The sequence below is a fragment of the Pituophis catenifer genome, unplaced genomic scaffold (genome assembly GCF_029215685.1).
Source record: "Pituophis catenifer annectens isolate HBS135680 unplaced genomic scaffold, rPitCat1.0.hap2 SCAF_2, whole genome shotgun sequence".
In the NCBI taxonomy this organism is placed as follows: Eukaryota; Metazoa; Chordata; class Lepidosauria; order Squamata; family Colubridae; genus Pituophis; species Pituophis catenifer.
In genome coordinates this window covers 73,419,990-73,440,848 of record NW_027256882.1, presented here as the reverse complement: position 1 = coordinate 73,440,848, position 20,859 = coordinate 73,419,990, and the positions used below count along the sequence as shown (strand labels likewise).

Genomic DNA, 20,859 nt, shown 5'->3' with positions numbered 1-20,859 from the left:
GTCTATACTCCATGACTGCCTACATGCTCTGATGCCTTCACAGTTTTAAAATTAAAGTTGTAAAGGAAACCATGTTTTTCAAATCTCAAAAATCTACTTGGCTGGAGAAGAAACTGAGGTCTACAGTTGCTCCAAAGATATTTTCTCACAAAATAAAATACTTGGCATTGGTTGGCTTGGGAGAACCATTCTAAAATTTCAGCAGAAAGACCACCATAATGTCCTGCCTGATGTCTTAAATATTCATAAAAGTTTAACCTATTAATCATAGAAGAGATTGAAGGAAGCTAAGAATAAGAACCTTCCCTCTTTAAATTACTAAAGCAGCTATAGCACATGAAGCACGTCTTTTGAATTCTTTACACAGCCCTATTATATTTGCTAGTGCATAAGGGATATTTGCTTCCCCTTTAAAAGAATAAAATCAACTGCTATTGTAAGATTACTAAGGGGGTATGCATTTTGATTCTGGACAGTTGCCCGTGCTTGTTCCTATTCAGAAATAGCAAACACCTTAAAACTAATGAAAAATAATTTGATAAAGTTGATTCTATAGCTCTCACATGTAAAATCCTTCATAAACCCATTTTGAGCATCAGTAATATACAATAAGTTTAGCTAAAATATAAAATTAATAATACTTTGAAGTAAAAGATATTCTGCCTTTCCCAATCAAGCATGGAGATACGGAACATAATTCAGTGTAATTTATTTGAAATGTTTTGAGAACAGTATAAGGCTATTATGCAAAAATATTTAATCACTAATACAGTATTTTTAATAAATGAAAACCATACAATTTCTCTAACATTTTGGCAAGTATTTGTCAGTTCAGTAGTTCACAACTTAAGTATACAATCCTTGGTATATTTACTGAGAAATAGTCCCACTATGTCATTTGGACTTATTCCCATGTGTTGTAAGATTGTAAAAATTGTAAGATTGCAATTTAATGTATTTTCTATTGCGTCTTTTTTAACTATTACTCCAGGCCCAGTCTGGAACATTGCATTAAACCATAAGTCACTGGATCTGCTTCCCTTGACTGGTGAACATTTTCCAGAATAAAGCAAGTTAAATAAATTACAAGAGTGAAACATGACCATAATATTTTAATCCTATACATACAGAAATGTCCTAAACAGTGATATTGGTAATTAATACTTTTTTAAAAAAAGAAGTAAAATAATCTACTATATACTGATTATTTTAACATAATTACTTGTGTAACAGATTGTGAAAGAAAAAAAAACCTGACACCTTATTTACTCCATTAGTTTTTCTGTAAACATAAAATGCTTGATGTATACATTTTGCCAATGTTACTGTTGAACTGAGGTTGGAGTCTATACTGTATGGATAATAATAGTAATTATATTTCAGTGCACTAAGTTGCATATTATAGGCCCACTTATAAAAAAAATCATTAAAATACTCTGTTTCTCCCAAAATAAGACATCCCCTGATAATAAACCCAATCGGGCTTTTGAGTGCATGGCAATAAGGCCAAGCGCTTATTTCAGGGTTCAAAAAAAATATAAGACAGGGTCTTATTTTCGGGGAAACATGGTACTGAATTTATTGTTGTTCAAACCTAATTGTATTTTTTTTTTTATTCAATTTCCCAGTTTATTGGCATTTTTCCCAACTTTAACTGGGAAAGCTAATCAAAGAATAGCTGGACATTTTTCTGAGATGTTAATCAGAACACTTTGCAGTTGAGTTGCTAGAATAACAGTAGGTGATACAGACGGTTCTCACAACAGAGAATTATAGAATGGTACAGACTGGTGCTAAAGAAGTCAATGCTTTATCGGGAGGTCTATTATAAGAAAATATCTGAATCATGGTTTTAATCATGGCAATTGTGGCTTATTTTAATCACAATTAGCTAAGCAATTTAAACTCCTGATAAAACACATTATAAACATGAATGAATTAATTTAAAAACCTGGCCTTTCTAATGTTTTCTAGTGGAGATCCCTATTCCAAATTTTTGCAAGGTTGCCAATGTTTTGTTTACATCTGAATCACATTATATGTATTCTGAATTTTAATATGAGAAGCATATTAAACAAGTTTCTTATACAGAATTCATGACAGAAAGGATCTCAGTGGTGGCAACAGGATATACTTTTGTCACAATGAGAAAAAAGAGTTCTCCTCTAATTTGATTCTATTTTATGTGCTTGTGATGTCACAAGACATTTACAAAAGGGATGGAGCTTGTGGCTTCTTATCATGTGCCACCCTTTCCTTGTCAAGCATCTCCATCTGTACCTGCAATGGAGTCTAGGAATATGAGCAATCATGGAAACTGAGAAAGAGGTTTATTTGCTGTTCGCCCAACTAATTTCCCCAGGATAGGTCTTAATCATAATTTTTATTTATAAAATGTAAGACAAACCAAAAAATGTAAAGCGAGAGCACCATTTTATATACAAACTGATATGTTACCTCAGAAAGGGCTACACAAAGCAAAACAATTCTGTTTAAATGAACTCAAAATATTTCAGCTGTCATTTTTGGTGTTTCCATGTTCTTCTAATGTTTATTGAATCTGCTTATTGCACAGCACAATCATATAAAGTTTTAGATTTTCACTGTTAATTAAGTGCCAATTTTCAAATGATTATCTTGCATCTATGCACTTGGAAAAACCCTATTTTATTGCATTAGCCATGTTAATTGTTGACATGTTTATCTTAACATTTCACCCTAAAAATTTAAATCAATCTGTATTTAAGATTCCTGCTGGCTTATTATTTTAGTTTATCCTAAAATATAGCACTGCTTTATAAATGGTTGGACATCATTTGAGTCCTCATTATTTTTTGAACACCATCCACTGTCCAATACACTACTTGTGATAGCTTGTACCCATGCAAGTGATGTACTTAATGCCAAGTAATGTACTTATGTCAAATCACCAGGTAATAAGTAATTCATCAATTTTAACTTCAGGCTTTTTGAAACCTTGTTTTATGTAACTTCTTGACTTTGATACTTTAAAAATGCCATCCAGACAACTTGTGTTAAGTTGCCATTTGAAACATCAAATGTGGGCATTTTATAAACAGGGACACCTGGTATATAATATGTCTAAAACTGGTAGTTTAGAAATCATGTCTACCAACAGGATGTGTGAAATATTTGGTCAAGTACCTGTCTCAGCCATTGAGACATTTACAGACTATCACAAGACTATAGTTGCCACACATTCCAAATCACACATACCGGCAGTTACAGTATTATGGTCAACAGGTACAAATATAATAGGGATTGAATTGACTGTCACAAAAATATTAAAAAGTGCTTCTTGCTCCACAAATGGAATGCAAATACGTACATATAAGACACTGAAAGCCTCTTGAAGCTTTTGTCAGACATTGCTTTCTAATTCTCTGTCATTCTCCCAAGAATCTGTCTCTTCCATGTGGTCACACTCAAGGCTGATTTCACTAGTGTCCATGCTACAGTTAGATCCACTGTCTGATTGGTCCATTTGTTCAGACTTGGATTCTTGCTGGAATATGCTGTTCCTACTTGATGCTATTACAGGTCCTTCCAAATCAAGGACTCCATTCTCACCCGAGGCACGTAAAACCAGTTCTTTGGCTTGACGGATAGAGTTAAGCCAGAGCTGTTTATTGAAAGTATCATTTGCTTGTAATGAGTGGGATTGGCTTTGTGATCCATTTTTGAAGCTGATTCTAAAGAAGTTTTTAACTGGAAGAAAGGAAGCAAATCAGTATATAGAATGCTTTCTGCAAGATGATTTAAATGCTGTGTTAATTTTCAGAACATTTGAGCTTTTGTTTGTAATTTTCCACAAAATGCTAAGGCTTTAAAACAATCGCACCCGTTATTAATAATTTAAGAACTGGATTTCTCTAGGTGCCAGCTACATGAAGGACATGTCAAAATAGTTTCTTAACAAAACAGCAAATGGATAGAATTTTAAATAAATAAAATTCTGAAATGTCAACATCAAAATAATCTGAATCTTACTTCTCTCGGTGTTGCTGAATGCACCACGTATGGATCCACCTAATCGCACCTCTCCATCTTGCAAGTCTTCCAACATAAGATCCTTCACAGGGATGGGCTGACGATACATTTGGTAGCAGAGTTGTTCATTATGAAGAATTGCCCGAGTAATTACTAGCACTTCTTGGAAAAGAAAGACATGAAATTTCTGAGGAGAAAAGAAAAAAAGCTTCAGTCTCTTTTCTAGAATTTTCTAAATTTCTTATTTAAAAAACAACCAATTACTCTAGGAGAAAACAAATATTCAATCTCTCTCTCCCTCCCCCTCCCCCCCACACACAGCCACTTTGTTCTTTATTTTCCAAATCCTCTTTAGTTTCTTCTTCAGGTATTCTTCTTAAGGGCCTGGTATTTTTCCAGCTTCTTGTACTCCTTCCTGATGTTGCTATCACTTGATACTGCTACATCTATTGCCACTGTTATCTTCTAGTCGTTGTCTACTACCATGATGTCTAGTTGATTGGCCAGTACCTGTCTGTCTGGATCCAGATGTCCTACAGTGCCTTGGTCCTATTATTCTCCACAACCATCTGGGGGACCTCCCATTTGGACTTGGGAGGGTCTAGCTCATACACTGTGCAGATGTTCTTGTACACAGTGCCAACTACTTGGTTGTGCTGTTGAATGTATGCTGTTCCTGTCTCCATCTTACATCATGCCACTACTGTATGTCTTGCACCTCTGCATAATCTGCACCTTGGGTCCTTAAGTGCAATAGAATCTGCTTCCATGGATCTAATGCTTAGTGCCTGTTCTTGTGCTTCTCTGATCTGTGTCTCAGTGCTGCCTTTTAGTCAGCCCTTCCCAGCCATTGGTAGGGTTTCCCAATATCTGCCACTTTAGCTATCTGTTGATAGTACATCCCACGCAGGGTCTTGTCTTCCCAAGGTACTTGATCTTTCTCCTTGATTTTCTTCTCATGTCTGCTGCTGCTTCTCTGAAGCTCATTTTTGTCTGCCATCTTACTGATGTATTCCTGGATGCTATGGGTTTCAGACTTTGATACTCAATAGATCCCACCCCACCCTCTTTCTACCTAGTATATAATCTCTGTTGGACTTAGGGTTGAAAATTCCATATATTGTGAGAAGGTTCAGGATCTTCATGTTCTGTTTTGACCAGGTCATTCTACCAACAAGATATCTGATAACGCACATGGCATATATGTTGATGGCATGGATCTTGTTCTTCCAATTAAGTTGGGTCTTCAGGATCTGTCTTATCCTTTGATGGTGGTACTTGGGATGCCACAACTCTCCAGTCCTAATGACATCCTAATATCCTCACTGTAGATGTGTGCCAGATGGATGTCTTGCTCACTCTTGCATGGAATTGTATGTCATCTATGTAGAGGTAGTGGCTGATGGTAGTTCCACTCTTGAACTTGTATCCATATCATTCCTTGTGATTATCTGGTGGAGGAGGTTCAAACCTATGCAGAACAACTGCAGGGTCAATATATCGCCTTGGAATATGTGCACTTGATGGACACTTATGCAAGTTATCTTGAGTTGATTTCCAGTGTTATTTTCCACAGTCCCATTGAGTTCTTGAGGAAAGTCCTTAGTGTCCTGTTGACTTTGTATAGCACCAGGGATTCACAGATCAAATTGTGTGACACTAAACCATAGGCTTTCCTATAGTGAATCCAGGCTGTGTTCACATTGGTCTGTTTTGACCTTGAAATTTGGGCAATTGCTATGAACAACTAATGTTTTGAACTGCTGGATTTGTTCCCTTCTGAGATGTGCTTATATACTGACCCTGTGGTCCTGCAGCTTGGCAGCCATGATCCCTGATGGACTTTCCATGTTGTGGAAGACAAGATATTTTATGGTGCTGTTCCTTTGTAGGGATCTTTCATGATCTGTCCTCCTTTTATGGAACTGAATGCTCATTTAAGAATGTACTGGGGTGGGGGAGCCCTAAGGAAATATGATGGATGGATGGATGGATGGATGGATGGAAAGATAGATGGGTGGATAGACATATCACAATTCTATTAAAAGAAGAATAATATTTTCTAACACACATTTGCTCGTTTGTTGTTCTAAAGTCTGTTTAATCATACTAACTGTAGCCTGAAACATCCAATGTGATTAATTTGAGCAACAATCTGTTGATGTAAAACCAGAATTCAAAGGAAAGGAAATAAAACATACCAGTATTTTTTTTAAAAAAAAAACAATAAATCCCTTACCGCTCCCCTGTTGTTTTTTAGTTCACCATGACAGCAAACAACACGTGACTCATCTATTAGGGAGTCCCTTTGAGTATCATCAAGATATATCAGCCTCTCTTTGTAATACTGACATTCAGATTCTCCTGTCTTTTTATTGATTTCTGATACTATGCCTTGAACAATATTCATCTGGAAAAAAAATTAAAGAGATCATTTACAAGCAGGTCAATTTCCAAGACAGGTTGACAAATAGCTGCTAAAATGAGATCTATTAAAAATTAAGTTTTCAATATTTTTTTGGCACAGAGTTTCTCAACTTTGGCAGCTTTAAGGTGTATGGACTTTAATTCCTAGAATTCTTCATTCTTCATAGGAAACACTGTTCTAGATATTACTGACAGTGGTTCAACTGAATGTGCAGAAATGACACCTGCAGGAATTTCTTGGTTATCATTAGAAGAAAATATTTGTAGCTCAGGGTTGAAATGAGGGGTCCTTGGTCTCTGAGCTTGATTGTTTTCTTGCAGATGTTTCATTACCCAAATTAGATGATATTATCAGTGCTGGACAAGTGAATGAAATGTCTGCACCAACCAAGTTCAGCACCAAGGACCCTTCACTTCTTGATTGTTTTGCGAGCAGGAATATACCATATGATAATCAATATGAATACATCCAGTCCCTGTTCAGTGACCAAATTCTGTTCCAGTGACCAGATTATTATATGAAATAATTGTTGTGTTTCTCCAAAAAGACAACCCACCTTGAAAAGAAGCCCTAGCACGTTTTTGAGCGCATGCAATCAAATTAAGCCCCACTCACAAAATTAACCCTAATTAAGACCCCATCCACACAGGTAAAAAAATAAGCTAGGGTGGGGATGGGGGGGGTGGAACTGCCCTACTTACCAGGCCTCGCACACCCAATCACCTGCCTGGCCGCCTTCTGCAGTCGCTTGCCGCCACTCGCATGCATCACCCCGGCCTCCCGTTTCACCTTCAGATGCCTGCCAGAAGGTATCTGCAGCTAATAACAGAGCTCCAGATCGATCCAGAGCTCTATTATCGGCTGCAGAGAGCTTTCCGGAAGGCATCTGAAGGCAAAATGGAGGCCAGGATGATGCTTGCGAGTGGTGGCAAGCAGCCGCAGAAGTAGGCCAGCAGCCAGCTCCTGCTGGGTGGGGCTGTCAAGTTAATAATTAGAACCCTCCAAAAAGAAAGCCTAGCCGTTTTTTCAGGGGTCAAAAGAAAATAAGACCCGGCCTTCTTTTTGGAGAAACACAGTAAGCATAAACTCTCTCTCTCTCTCTCCCCCCCCCCCCTCTCTCATCAGAATCCTTTTGTACATAAACAGGACTTTGTCATTTGATTTTCTAACTAAAACCACTAGTATTAGGTGTGTTTGACCCCAAACTTGTGTTGTAACTTGCTATGCCATAGTAAATAGGTATGCTTTTCTAAATAAAGTGATTAAAATTAGTGCTGCATACTTCTAGTAAAAAACAGTTGTACTGAACTTCCATATCTTCATTAAGGGGAAGGAATCCTAAAATTTGTGGGAGCCCTAAGCACTTGGTGCCTTTGCTATTGCAATATGGCTAATATACAATCTTCTTGAAACCCTGGTCAGCCTTTGAATATTTAAGCAGTAGCAGCTATTCCCAGAGGATTAAAGAAAAGTTTTGGCATAAGTAGCTTTGGCATGCTTCTGTTTCTTAGAACTATATCCAAGAAGTAACACTATGGAGAGTAATATTTGAAGGTGTGATATTTAGCCATAAATGCATATACATATGAGCAGGTTCATGTGTTATCAGATTGTTTGTTTCTTCTTCAACAGTTCAACACAATACAAGGAAACTATTAGTATGACCAACCAATTTGGGTTGTGGAGGTCATATGAACTGCTTTGTCAAAGGAAAGAGACTGCTTTAAAATTTAAAATTCATTAAAAAGGGGGCTTGGAGGTGGATATATCTACTGGAGCTGCCTAGTCTGGAAGAACACTTAGCTAACGGGGCAGGAGAAGGCACCTTAACTTTTCCACAGCCTCTAAACACAATACTGCATTTCTACTTCTACACTGCTAATATTCTTACATTAACTGTAAGTAATTTTGCTTATCAAACACTACAGACTCACATACATACAGACACTATTGTAATTCTAATCCAAGCAACTGCCTTGAGATGAATAATTCAACATTTTTTAAAAAATAGCTCTACTTGCTACATTGTCACTAAACACATACAGCTTCTTCAAGGTGCTGATGATCTGGATGATCATTTGGTGTATGCCTCAAAATCTCTCTGAGTAGCAATGGATATTTCACCAGACGGCTGCGTGGGATATCAAGGAAATTCCATAAATCTAATTTACGACTGAAAGGCGATTCCAGGCAACGCTGTAGGAAGTCTTGCACTCTGTGGTCCTGTTTTTTATGGTCCAACAAAGCTTTAGCAGCCACTTGATTGCTACAGTAACTATCGTAAGAATTCAAGAACGGCAGCTAAGGAAGAAAAGAAATGAAAATAGTATGTGGCAGGAGTTTTTATATGTTCATATTCAAACATATTTAATGGCTTTAAAAATAGTTATTGCAGGCTGGTATCCAACAATGAGTTTAAAAAGCACATTTTTCTGACTAAGTCCAATATATTTGAGCTAATACAACAATGCAATCTTCCGAAGCAGATAGATATATGTTGTCTTAGAACATTATATTGAACCTAAGGATTATGTATCACAAGCATTGCTCACTGGCACATGCAAAGCTTATAAAATAGACATCTGTTAACACATGAAACTATGAAAGTAACTTTTGAAGTGTGTTCTTTACCCGTAATCTTCTACAGTGTTAGAAAGGTGCCTCAAGTATTAAAATCAAAGATCCTTGTCTTTAAAATTTGTATCTTTTCCAACTATATTAATTTTAACGCAAATATTTACAAATCCTGTACTTGTGTTTCTGTAGACATGTTTGTAATGCCAAATAAGATTGGTATTTAAAAAATAGGAACAAGAAAATATATATGAGTATTTTACATACCCAGCTCACAAGAATGTGACCAACTGATTCTGTAGATCCATCAGTCTTCCTAATTTCCTTCAGTCTCCTAAGAAGATCTGATGAAAATAGAATACTGAGTATTATGGGAATGAATGAGTATTATTGGTTTATGAATCATTCACTGATAATGTTCATAACATGAAAAGCCAGGCTTAGCAGAAAATGTAACACTGGTTTTTCCTCTACAGTGGACTAGGCTTTTGAACTTTTGTGTGATTCAAACATACTGGGTTTCCCTATATTTTGGCTAAACAACAGAAAAGGGAAACTTGTCAATTTAGTATTAGTTTCTAGTAATAAAAACTTCGCAAAATGACATTAAAGCCCCAATCATTTTTATAAGAAAGTGAGTCAAGTGGCTATCCGTGTTTCATGCAACATGCCTAATGGTTTCTTCATACATCCGTTTTAACTGCTGCATTGACAGTTTCAGTTTTGATCAGAGCAGAATGATTTGTAGCTCTTATTACAAAACATTTCCACATTTAAGCATCCAGCCCACCTTCTAAAGATGAAATGATGGTCAGAGGAAAAGCAAAACAATGCACTTCAGAAATGACCCTTTTGCAACAATGTTAAGACTTTCTTCTAATACTGCGGCTTAATTAGGAATCGGAGTCCCTCCCTTCATAGCACCCTTTAAAAAAAAGAACAGTCCTAAAAGTAGCTCAATAGAGAGAAACAAAGGCACACATACCATAATTTTACAAATCTGAATAAGCTGAAATAATCAGCTATGTAAAATATAGCCCGAAACTTTTGGTATGTACTCCAGAATTATTATTATCATTATTATTAATTTGGATGGTGGTGGTGATAGACAATTTGGTTTTACTAGGATTACTCAATTCCATAATGAAACCTTAACAGATTCCAACCAATTGCAAGGTAATGTCCTCTCCATAAATATAAACCTACACAAATATTATAGAAAATTTTAAATATTGGACATTGCTGCATATTTCAGCTTATAGATTTTGCACACCACTCTAAAATTGTATACAACCATTTCTCCAATATACTGAATCCAAGAAATTATACCTTCGTGAAGAGGAATTAAAGAATCTAGTGTTCCAAAAATTTGGTTTAATTCTTGTTCAGACATTATGGATAGCTTAAGCATTGGATCATGATACGCCTGTGCAAAGACAGAAAAGCCATACTATAAACAAATATTTAAACTCCCTTATTAGTGATCATATTTATGCTCTGGCTTCTATATTCAAACTTTGTCTTCATTAGCATTGATCACAGAAACAGTATTAACAAGTTTCAGATATGTAAGCATGCAAGTACCTTCTTTGCTAATTTTAAGTCTTCAATCAAGTCTTCTTCTCCTTGTGAAAGTTCAAATATTGCCTGTAATTTTGAAAATAATTTGGAAAAGAAAGTGATATTTTTATAAAATAAATAAATGTGCTATTCCAAAATAAATAGAAAAATTGAAATAAGGCTAAAGACACAATTTTTATCATACAAAGATGATAAAATCAACAGACTAAGTAGTTATTCTATTTTTTATGTATAAATTATACTCCAATCTACAGCTTTTGTGTTAATGATTAGTTGTATGACTAATTATATAGTCCATTTTGCTACATCAGGAAAAGTTATAAAGCAATGGATGCTAGTATAACAGTTTCTGACTTTCAGTTAGCATGCTTCTTTATTAGAGAATACTATTTTTATATCAGTATTTCAGAATGAGTTTCATATATTTACACACACAGACACACTTTAAACACTTTTCAAGTTATGGCCAATAGTAGGGTAAAATCATCAGTGTTCATTTTGTCCATTTCCCCTATATGTTGCTTAAAATATTTTGCTCATGACCATGGGGATGCTGCAATGGTCGTAAGTGTGAAAAAGTCATTTTTTTCAATGCTGCTGTAACTTTGAACAGTCACTAAACAAATGGCTGTAAGATAAGGACTACCTTGTATCTTGTATGTTTCCACTTCCTTAAATTTTAAGTGCATCATTGGTCCTACTATCGGTTTCAGGACAAATTGATGGGTGCAAATTATATTGTTTCCATGTAAATAAATTGGTGTACATTGCATCTTCTTGTGCTTTAAAAAGTATATTTTTAGTTTCAAAATAATTTAAAAGAGGAGGAGGAATTGTTCAAATGTCATTCTGTTTTTTGCCCTTACTTTAGTCATGACTTGTTTCAAGAGATTTTTATGTTACTCATAACTTGTTTCAAGAGATTGTTATGCTTAAGGTTCTTGGAGCGCACAATGGCCTTGCGTGGGGGTTTTGTGGCAAAGCAAATTGACTCATTTTATTTCCAGATGAGACCCAGTCTACTTGTATAAAAAAACAAGCATGAATGCTTGGAATATCAAATAAAATGCCTTGCTTCTGATTAAACATGCACTAGAACATTCTGAATGAACAGCTCAAAGGCTAATCAATTTACAACACCAAGAGACTGGAATGAAAAAAATAATTAGTATCACATGCCTGATAGGCAAGGAATACTTTAAGGCAAGACGATAAAGGGTTCCAATAATATTTCTTTAAAAACTTTAAAAGTTCTTATCTTTTGGTCCCCCGTTTACTGGGTCACCTGGATTTTTCAGCCCACATCTGGTATGTCTTCTCTTTATAGAATATTCACATATTCATGAACCTCATGATGTGACATTCATTTCAGAAATATATTAGTTTCCATCTGATCACTAATAAAACTTCTGGATTGATTATCTGATAATCTTTTAATAAATTGTAAATCTTCATTGTATTGTCTCCAACAATTCTTGCCAATATAATCCTAAATATAGCCCTTCAATTGTAAAAATGTTTAACACATTGATCTTATTCTCATGACACAAATATCAAGGCCATGGAAGGAGTGCAAGCATGTCACACATGCATTCCAAGACTGATTTAACACAAATAACAAAATAACAGAAGTTAACAAGTTAAATTCAGCCTCAAACAGATCCATGTTTTTTATTATTAAGCTAAATCCTCATTATCTTCTATGTTATGCAAATTATTTATCAGAAGGTTAAGTATTCCTTCAAATGTCTAAAGAGGCTTTGTGAAAATGGGGCTTCTCTAGATAATAACTCTAGTTGTTTTGGTTTTCATCTAACCCTTAATCAGAAGGCTGGAAAAGGGGCAGAAACCTGGGTAGTGATGTATATTATTCACTTGTACCTGACTCTACGAGTGCTGTCTCAGTCATAAAACCATTTTTTTTCCAATTCTGAAGTGATGTGGGTAAGAAAGCAGACATGGAAAGGGAAGTAACATTGACAATTGGATGGCTAATGGAGAGATATGCTAGGAGAGCAAATTTAAATATTGGTAAATGTGCAGCTCTTGAGAGCTGCACATGTTCAGGAAGGAGACCTTCTTACCTCATAATTATTATCTAAGTAGCCATTCTAGAACTAAGACAGGAAGCAAAATGTGCAACTATAACTTTGCCATTTGTTCCTGCCTTTCAATATTCTTAATCAATGGAAAAACATTTGTAGCAACAATTCACACTGGCTGAGTTCATATATCAAGAAAGTCTACAATGTTCTTTGTTTGCTTTTAATTTAACATGCTATAGGTACCCAATGGGTGGGTCCTACTTACCTTTTACTACCAATTCGCAATGGGAGCCCACACACACACTTCTGCGCATACACAGAAGCTTCTGCGCTTGCACAGAAGCTTCTCCGCATGCACAGATTGTCCATTATGATGTCCGGGTGGGTGGGTGGAGCCTCCCGCCGCTTTTACTACCGGTTCACAAGAACCAGACAGAACCGGGAGCAACCCATCACTGGTACCCAGCCATTGTGGTTTCTAAAATACAGTTTACAGCTTAGCACACAATAGGTTTCACATCACTTTCCTTGTTCATTTGACTACTGCTCTATTTAAAAACAAATCAGAAATCCAGAAGAAACTTTTCCTATTTATAAACTCCACCTACTCCTCAAATTATAATTACATGAGGAAAATAATCTGGGTAACAGCAATAGGAAGAAAATAGAAAAGCCATAGAATGAGGTGATGTATTTTTTAAAATGGTCCTGTCCTTATATTCAGGCCTTCTTCATTGATCCAGACTTGTTCTGCCATTACACTGCTATTTGCAGAGGATTCTCTTCCAGCATCAATGGCCAGTTGACTTTTGAATACAAAACCGGGGGGGGGGGATTTTTCCATTGTAGTATAAGCAAAATAGACAGAGCTCTATAGCAGGAGCCAATCTAATCAGATGCTGCGAGAGTCACTTTTATAGACTGGAGTAGCAATGTATTAACAGTTCTTAGCAGCATTAGAAAACAGTCAAAAAATATGTGATATGTGGAGTTCTTCGAGCTCTTTGAGCTTAGTTGTTTGCTTGTAGATATTTCATTATCCAGCTAGGTAACATCTTCAGTGCACTGCTTAATGGAGTAATGAAACATCTATAATCAAACAACCATGCTGAAAAAGCACCAAGCCTCCACAGTTCAACCCTGAACTGTATATATTCTCTTCTATAGATGTGTGGCAGTTCTGTTATTGCCCTAAGTGCAAAAAAAGAGAATATATTTGCAGAGAGCGAATTTACTGTACGGAGACAGGTACACATTAACTTTTACCTCTTAATCCCATTTCATTAAAAAAAAAATCTCAAAGGCAATGTAAATAAGCAAACCTCTTGACGCTTAATTTCTTTGGATGTGAGCATCTGATTGACACAAACATCAAAAGTCTCACTCCAGAGTTTACTGTCTCGTCGCTTGGTGCTAGCAGAGGGTACATTTTTCATCCAGGAACGGGATGCAAGTAGATCAGATCGACTGTCATTACGAAAACTGATAGAACGCTAGGAAAAAGGAAACCATCATTACTACTTAGATAACATTTGATTTAAACTATTGGTGCAGAAACAGGATGAAACTTGGTTGCTGATTTTGGACCAGCCTAGCTCACAGATGTTCATGGCAATAACACTGGGTAGGAATCCATATACTACTTTGGTATTTTTGGAGGGAAATTATAATAAATACCAATTTATTTTTGAAAACTTATCCACAACTAAATTTTGTCAAAGAAGAAAATTGATAAACTCGAATACATAACTTGGGGAAACCCTACAATTTACTGCAAATAAAGTTTTAAATGGGACTTTACCACTGTAAGCATAATGCATGTATACTTTTTATTCAGCAACTCAAATAGGAGTCTCCATAATTACTGTAAATATGGCATTTTATATTCATTGGTCACTCATGTACATATTTTAAAAAGAATTATACATAAAACATAGTTTTATGTACTTAGGCAGAATCTTAAAAGGAATTTTGCAAAAAAAAAAAAAAAGAATTATAGAGCAGGTGTACTATCATCAAACTACACTCCTTTATCCCTCTTTATTCATCCCATGACACTAGAGTGACCTGCAGCAAGAGGGATCCAACTGACATCTACTCTAAATAACCAAATTTCAGGCAAGAATATAGATGCAATAAGATGTGTTAAGAAGTACAGTTCCAATTTCACTTGAAGAGTTCTAGAGCATATCCTGAGTAGAATTTTTGCAAGCCTGTGTGAGGCTTGGATTATGCTAACCTAGCATTTAAAGATGGGTGCATGGTACTGTAATAGTGCTAGGCGTAACCTCTTTGGAGAAGACAACCCATTGCAGCAATATTGTTAATATAATCTCTTTAGTAGATGTAATGTTCACTGCTAACAGCTATTATGTAGATGCTGTCTGTATGGAGGCAAGTTTCTAAGCAAGGGGCACTGGCTTCAAGTAATTCAGTTTCAAACCATTTAAGGTTTTTAAATTAAACAATGGCACTTTGAATTTGGCTTGGAACCAAATTTACAGTTTATGAAGTTTGTTGAAATATAATTGAAGGAAGTACGAGCAGCCAAAAATCTGATTGTTCCAGTCTTCTCAAATTGAAGCTTCTAGATTATATTTTCAGAAATCTTAATATGATTAGTGGGTTACTCCAGTACTCTTTTAGTAAAGCAAGGTAAACTCAATGTCACAAAGGCAATCTGGATTTTGTAGTCCAAGTGTTGAATTCAGGAACATTTCCAAAGCTCCAACATTTTTTTGAGGGGGGGGGGATCCACTCTGAAATAATTCAATAGATTTCTCTAAATTAAATAAAAATTGGGGAAATGTGTACCTATAGGACTGAATTCTTAATATTCATCCTTCTCGTGTATCAAATAATGTGCCTTAGGAACTTTTTATCATTGCCACTAGTTACAAGGTAAAACTACCAAAACAAATGCAAGAATCTTAAACCTGCCAAAATTACCTGTTTTATCAACAAAATATTGAAAATTACAAAATAAGTAAAACAAGCTGACAGAGCAAAATATTGAATATACTATCTTACCTAACTCTAAATCGCATACATATCAGAAAATACTTTGGTTAGTAAATAACAACAATGAAATAAAATGTAACAAAAAATATGTTTAGTCTCACAGTTGTTCTTGATTAGGTTTCACTATTATCTCAATCTTTGGAGGATATAATAAATATAATAGATGTATAGCCATGCCAATGTTCCCCAGAAACATTATCAATTACCATAAGAAACAGTTATCCAGGTTTTTATAGATGATACCGAAATACTTTTTATTAAAGGATTCATATTTTATAAAACAAATACAACAAGAGTTTGAACAATTACTTTTAATTATAAACAAACATTCTGTATATTTACTAGTTGCTTAGGAGACCTTTAAGGCATCTATATATCTTACTCTATATGGCTTAATGGGAAAGGGGAAAAAATCAAGAAGTTAAATGAAAAAAGATTGGAATGAGGGGGAATTAAGAACTGTTTGAGCACATATGAAACATACATGTAAAGTATTATATGTTTTATGAATGCTAAACAAGAACCCAGTTATCTTTATGTACCGGTACTTGAAACAGAATATTCATTGAATTGTATAAAATAAAGATGCTTATACTGAGGTAAAAGATCTGATAAATTACTAGCCAGGGAACTCAGTGGAGAAACCATGACTAATAATGGTGAGAGCTAAGAATGTTGCAATGTGTCTGTTAAAAATCAAGGAAGATATGGATCAGCCCATCAGGATGGAGAGCGTTTGGCTAAGTCAAACCCAAAGTTTTTTATTGTCTCATTGATACAAAAGAGCCTACCAAAGGTGGAGGAGAAAGGGGATGAGACATTGATGTTAAAAGATTCTTTTCCTGATGTGGAGAGATTATATAAGCTATCTATTAGCTGGCTCTTTTACTACCAAGGTTGACTCTGGTAAGAAAGCTGCTATGGAAGTTACAGTACATCGTGACCAGTAGTGGGTTTCAAATCCTGTGCTACTGGTTTGCTTGGGGGGGGGGCGTGATGCTTCTACACATGCGCAAAAGTGGATGGGCGGAGCCTCCCACCACCGCCACAACGGTAGCAACCCACCACTGTTCGCGACCATATGCTTTGCAATGATTTTATTCAGGTCCCAAAGGTGGTTTTTCAGGAAGCAACTGGACTTTCTTGTTTTTTCTTTGAAGATGTTTCACTTCTCATCCAAGAAGCTTCTTCATCTCTGACTGGATGGTAGAGAATGGAAGGATTTATATTCCTGGCAGACAACTGGTCATTTGCATCCTTTCTGAGGGTCGTTGAAGCACTTGGTGGTTTATCTATGTCCTCGGGGTCACCTGAGTAGTGCTCCTGGTTCCTGTAGTCTGCACTTTTTTCTCTGGAAATCCATTCCTACACCCACGCCATTTAAAGGGTGTTCATCCCAAATTGCATAGCTAAAAGTCTGTAGAGAGTCATCCAGGTCATAGTTGTCCCAAAGATGCTTTTTCAGGAGACAACTGGACTTGCTTGTTTTTTCTTTGAAGATGTTTCACTTCTCATCCAAGAAGCTTCTTCAGCTCTGACTGGATGGTGGGGAATGGAAGGAGTTTGAATCCCTAGTATAGGTCTCCTGCGTGAGCAGGGGGTTGGACTAGATGACCTCCAAGGTCCCTTCCAATTCTGTTACTGTTACCTGATTTCATTCATTCAGGATCTGGCATTATTATGAAAAGAGATGCATGGAGTACAATAATAAAATTTAGCAACCTTTAATTCACTTTTCACTCTGACCAACAAGAACTAATTAGTCATTTTTCTCTCTGGGTAATATTTTTATTTAAAGTAAAAGAGGAAGGTTGCTTCAAGCCAGAAGACTTCTGATGTTTCTCATACATTGCTCTTTGACTGGAAACCACAAGAGGAACTAAAATTTATTTTTGATTTTGGTCTCACCTTTTTTTTTGGTATATATCCAATTATGTTTTGTCCACATCACTCAGTACAAATAAAGAAGCTGTATTTCAGAAAATTATTTTTATTGAAGCAACAATAATCATTTGTGCATGTGTTTCAGAGTCAAAAGCTATATGTTGGCGCTTTCTCCCATCTCCACTCTCATTTTTAAACCAGAAATGGTGCTAGACTTCTTTGGATGCCTGCTACACTCCTATAAATCTTTGGTGTAGATGCATGACATGAATCAGAGATCCTAATTATTTTTGGATAGCAGGACATCTAGAATTTATTAAAGGTACTCTTAGAAAATGACTATCATGATGGGTGTGTTCACTCACAAGTGGATTCACCTCTAATAAAATATGTCCTAAGAATATTTGGATTATATGTTGGTCCCAGAAGCAATATGTTTAAGCCTGCTGCTTTCCATCTAACTTTCTTTATTTAAAGAATCTAAATCAAATTAAATAGTGAGGCATGGATCTTGTAGGTTCCAGAGGAGATATCTGCAGGCACAGTGTCACACTGGGGATCCAGTTTCTAGATTTGATCCTCTGCAGCATGTTATAAAGTTTAAAAGGCTGAGCCTAGAGTAGTTTGTATCTTGAAAAGTCAGTAACAATATGTATTGACTTACTCTATAGCCATTATTTGGGTGAGACAATTTCCAAATCAGATTAGAGACTGGACGGCTTCTGAAAACACTGCTACTTTCTCAAACTGAGAAATTTACAGTGGAATGAAATTAATATGAATTGCTTCATATTTATATTATCTGACTATTTTGTAATCTAATGGTCCATTTTCTCTCTCCTCAAAAAGATGCTACACAAAAGCAGCTACTTAGTTATATAATCAATATTGATCTACTTTCATGTATAATTTAACCTTCGAATTATCAAAGCAGTTGATTCATCAATATTCATTTTCATGCAGTCTGTACAAGTGTAAACAGATGACTGGATCTTGGTTCATTAAAATCGTAATTATTTTGCCCTGAATTTGCATTTTTAAATACATATTTGAAAACTGAGTAGAGTACAGCAACTGAAAAATCTGTTCATGCGGCATCAACACAAATGTCCATTTAAAATTAAAGCAGAATTATCAAAATAATTCTACCTGTACATTTAAATATTTCAGTTATTACATTTTCCTATAAAAGTTACATTTTGGGCCAAAAAAATTTCCAATTGAATATTTCACATAACTATTGATGAGAAATTAAAATACAATGATATTTTAACAATATATTTTATACTCATTTTTCTCAGAAAAAAAGGGTTTACACAAAGCAAGCAACCCTGTGAATATATATTGTGATACACATGTTCAGTATGGAAAATTGCTCTAGTTTAAGACCAAAAAATATTCATAAACCAGTTATATCCATTACACCTAATCCCACATAATAATTTTTAAGATACTCTTTACCTTATCAGGGAGATGGGCAGAATAAAATAATAAATAAATAATTAATAAATAAATAAATAAATAAATAAATAAATAAATAAATAAATAAATAAATAAATAAATAAATAAATAAATAAATAAAGTAAATACCTGGAGTGTCTGACCAAATCGTTTCAAGGGAGTTGTTCGGACAGGAGGAATTAAGCTTGCTAGTGATGTCACTCTAGAAAGAGGCTTGACCCGCTTGTTACTGGGCTCCTGTAAATTTTAGACAAATTAATTACATATAAGCATCGTTATATAGGTGATTATAATGATAATACAAGATAATATAAGAGGAATAGTTAATACAAGAGGAAAGCCACAAAAAATGTTACCTAGCCACCAAATGTTACCTAGTCACTGCCCATCCCCCAGGGCTTTAACCAGTAATGGGGATCTTTTTTTTTTTTTAAAGCAAAGCTGATTTAAGTCAGATTTGCATCAGGCCATTAAACATGTTTATTCTTATATTGGGTTAGGGACAAGTAAGTGTAGAGGCTCAGATGATCACTCCATTGAGACCCTACTATCTAGATGGTCTCATGTGATAATGAGAAGATAACAGATCCGAATGACACTGATTTGTAATGGCCGTTTTTCTTCTGGGGCTCCTGAAGTCTCCTAAAATAGTACAAAGAAAGAATGTTATACTCATGCTTTGTGTGTATGTATTCAATCTTCATGGGTATTTCCTGAGTGCTATTAAAATATTGTGTGTTACATTCTCATGCAGGCATATTTACTATCGCCTTATGGCATTCTCCCCCCCCCCAACTCATACACTAACACCCTCAGCATTTCATGATTAAGCTGCTCTTTTTACTGTGTTCCTCAGGGTTAAGTTATCTTCATCAAATCGTTCTGATATTTCTTTCTTTTTCTCTTTTAATTTATAAAGTAATATCCTTTTGTGTTAGGAATCATTTCTTAAAATCTCTGTTTTATTTTATTTTTTGTTTCTTTCAGTGCAGTATACCTGATAGTTCCCTTTCTTAAGCTGACTCCTTGGATCACTGGTCATAATACCTGGGATGATGGGAACTGTGGTCCAACACATGAAGGCAACGTTAGAGATGGCTAAGCTATAGCAATATATTTCCTCAATAAAGATATTTTTTGCCAGCAAACATGAAATATCTGCAGTTACAAGACACTGTGTGTGTGTTTGTGTGTGTGTGTGTTTGTTTGTTTGTTTGTTTCTCTCTCTCTCTGTGTATGTCTGTGTGTAGGGGACACATAGCCCAAAATGAGTGAGTTATTTTGATTGAAATGGGGCTTACTATTTCAAAAGTGTATACAGAATTATACAGAATTACGGTACATTTTATTAAACAACCTCATTCCAAAAATTCAATTCCCAAAACAATTTCTTATCTCTTAATAACATAAAAGATTCAGCTGCTATAGATGTTTTGATGAGCTCGTTCCTTGAAGGTCATAGATACAGTGTAAAAACAGAAATATTTATTAGCCTCAAATATTTCTCCCTCAAATCATTATACATTTCAATAATTCAATAATTATCTTTTGAAAGAGACAAAAGTTAGAGCATTAAAATGACAATATCTTTAAAGAACATTTGCACATTTAACATTTTTGTTGAAGTGTACTCTGTTCACTTCTATCTTTATCTAAATGGACCAAAAATATAAGTACATTTATTATTTTTAAACATTTAATAAGTGTCTAGCATTCAGTAAGAAACATAAATAATATATCATACACTATTTAAATCAATGTCTGTCAAGATTTTCTGAATAAATGTTAAGTTACTTCTACATGCCAGAAAAATATAAACAAAATTGACGAAACTAATAAATAATTTTTAAAGTT

At 35.2% G+C, this 20,859-nt stretch overlaps 1 protein-coding gene across 3 annotated transcripts in view; it reads right to left on the bottom strand.

Moving 5' to 3' along the window:
* Positions 1-3,382: 3,382 nt before the first annotated feature.
* The window catches only part of ARHGEF3 (Rho guanine nucleotide exchange factor 3), a 157,433-nt gene continuing 139,956 nt past the window's right edge, over positions 3,383-20,859 (bottom strand). For 2 of the 3 annotated variants that reach the window (XM_070933633.1, XM_070933634.1), the window contains 9 exons: positions 19,135-19,242; positions 13,962-14,132; positions 10,598-10,660; positions 10,343-10,439; positions 9,281-9,357; positions 8,483-8,740; positions 6,251-6,421; positions 4,012-4,198; positions 3,383-3,729 (listed from right to left, as the gene is read on the bottom strand). In XM_070933633.1, the coding sequence (XP_070789734.1) occupies positions 3,383-3,729; positions 4,012-4,198; positions 6,251-6,421; positions 8,483-8,740; positions 9,281-9,357; positions 10,343-10,439; positions 10,598-10,660; positions 13,962-14,132; positions 19,135-19,242 (1,479 nt within the window). The remainder of the gene's footprint in view (positions 3,730-4,011; positions 4,199-6,250; positions 6,422-8,482; positions 8,741-9,280; positions 9,358-10,342; positions 10,440-10,597; positions 10,661-13,961; positions 14,133-19,134; positions 19,243-20,859) is intronic. The other variant, XM_070933635.1, reaches the window with a different exon arrangement.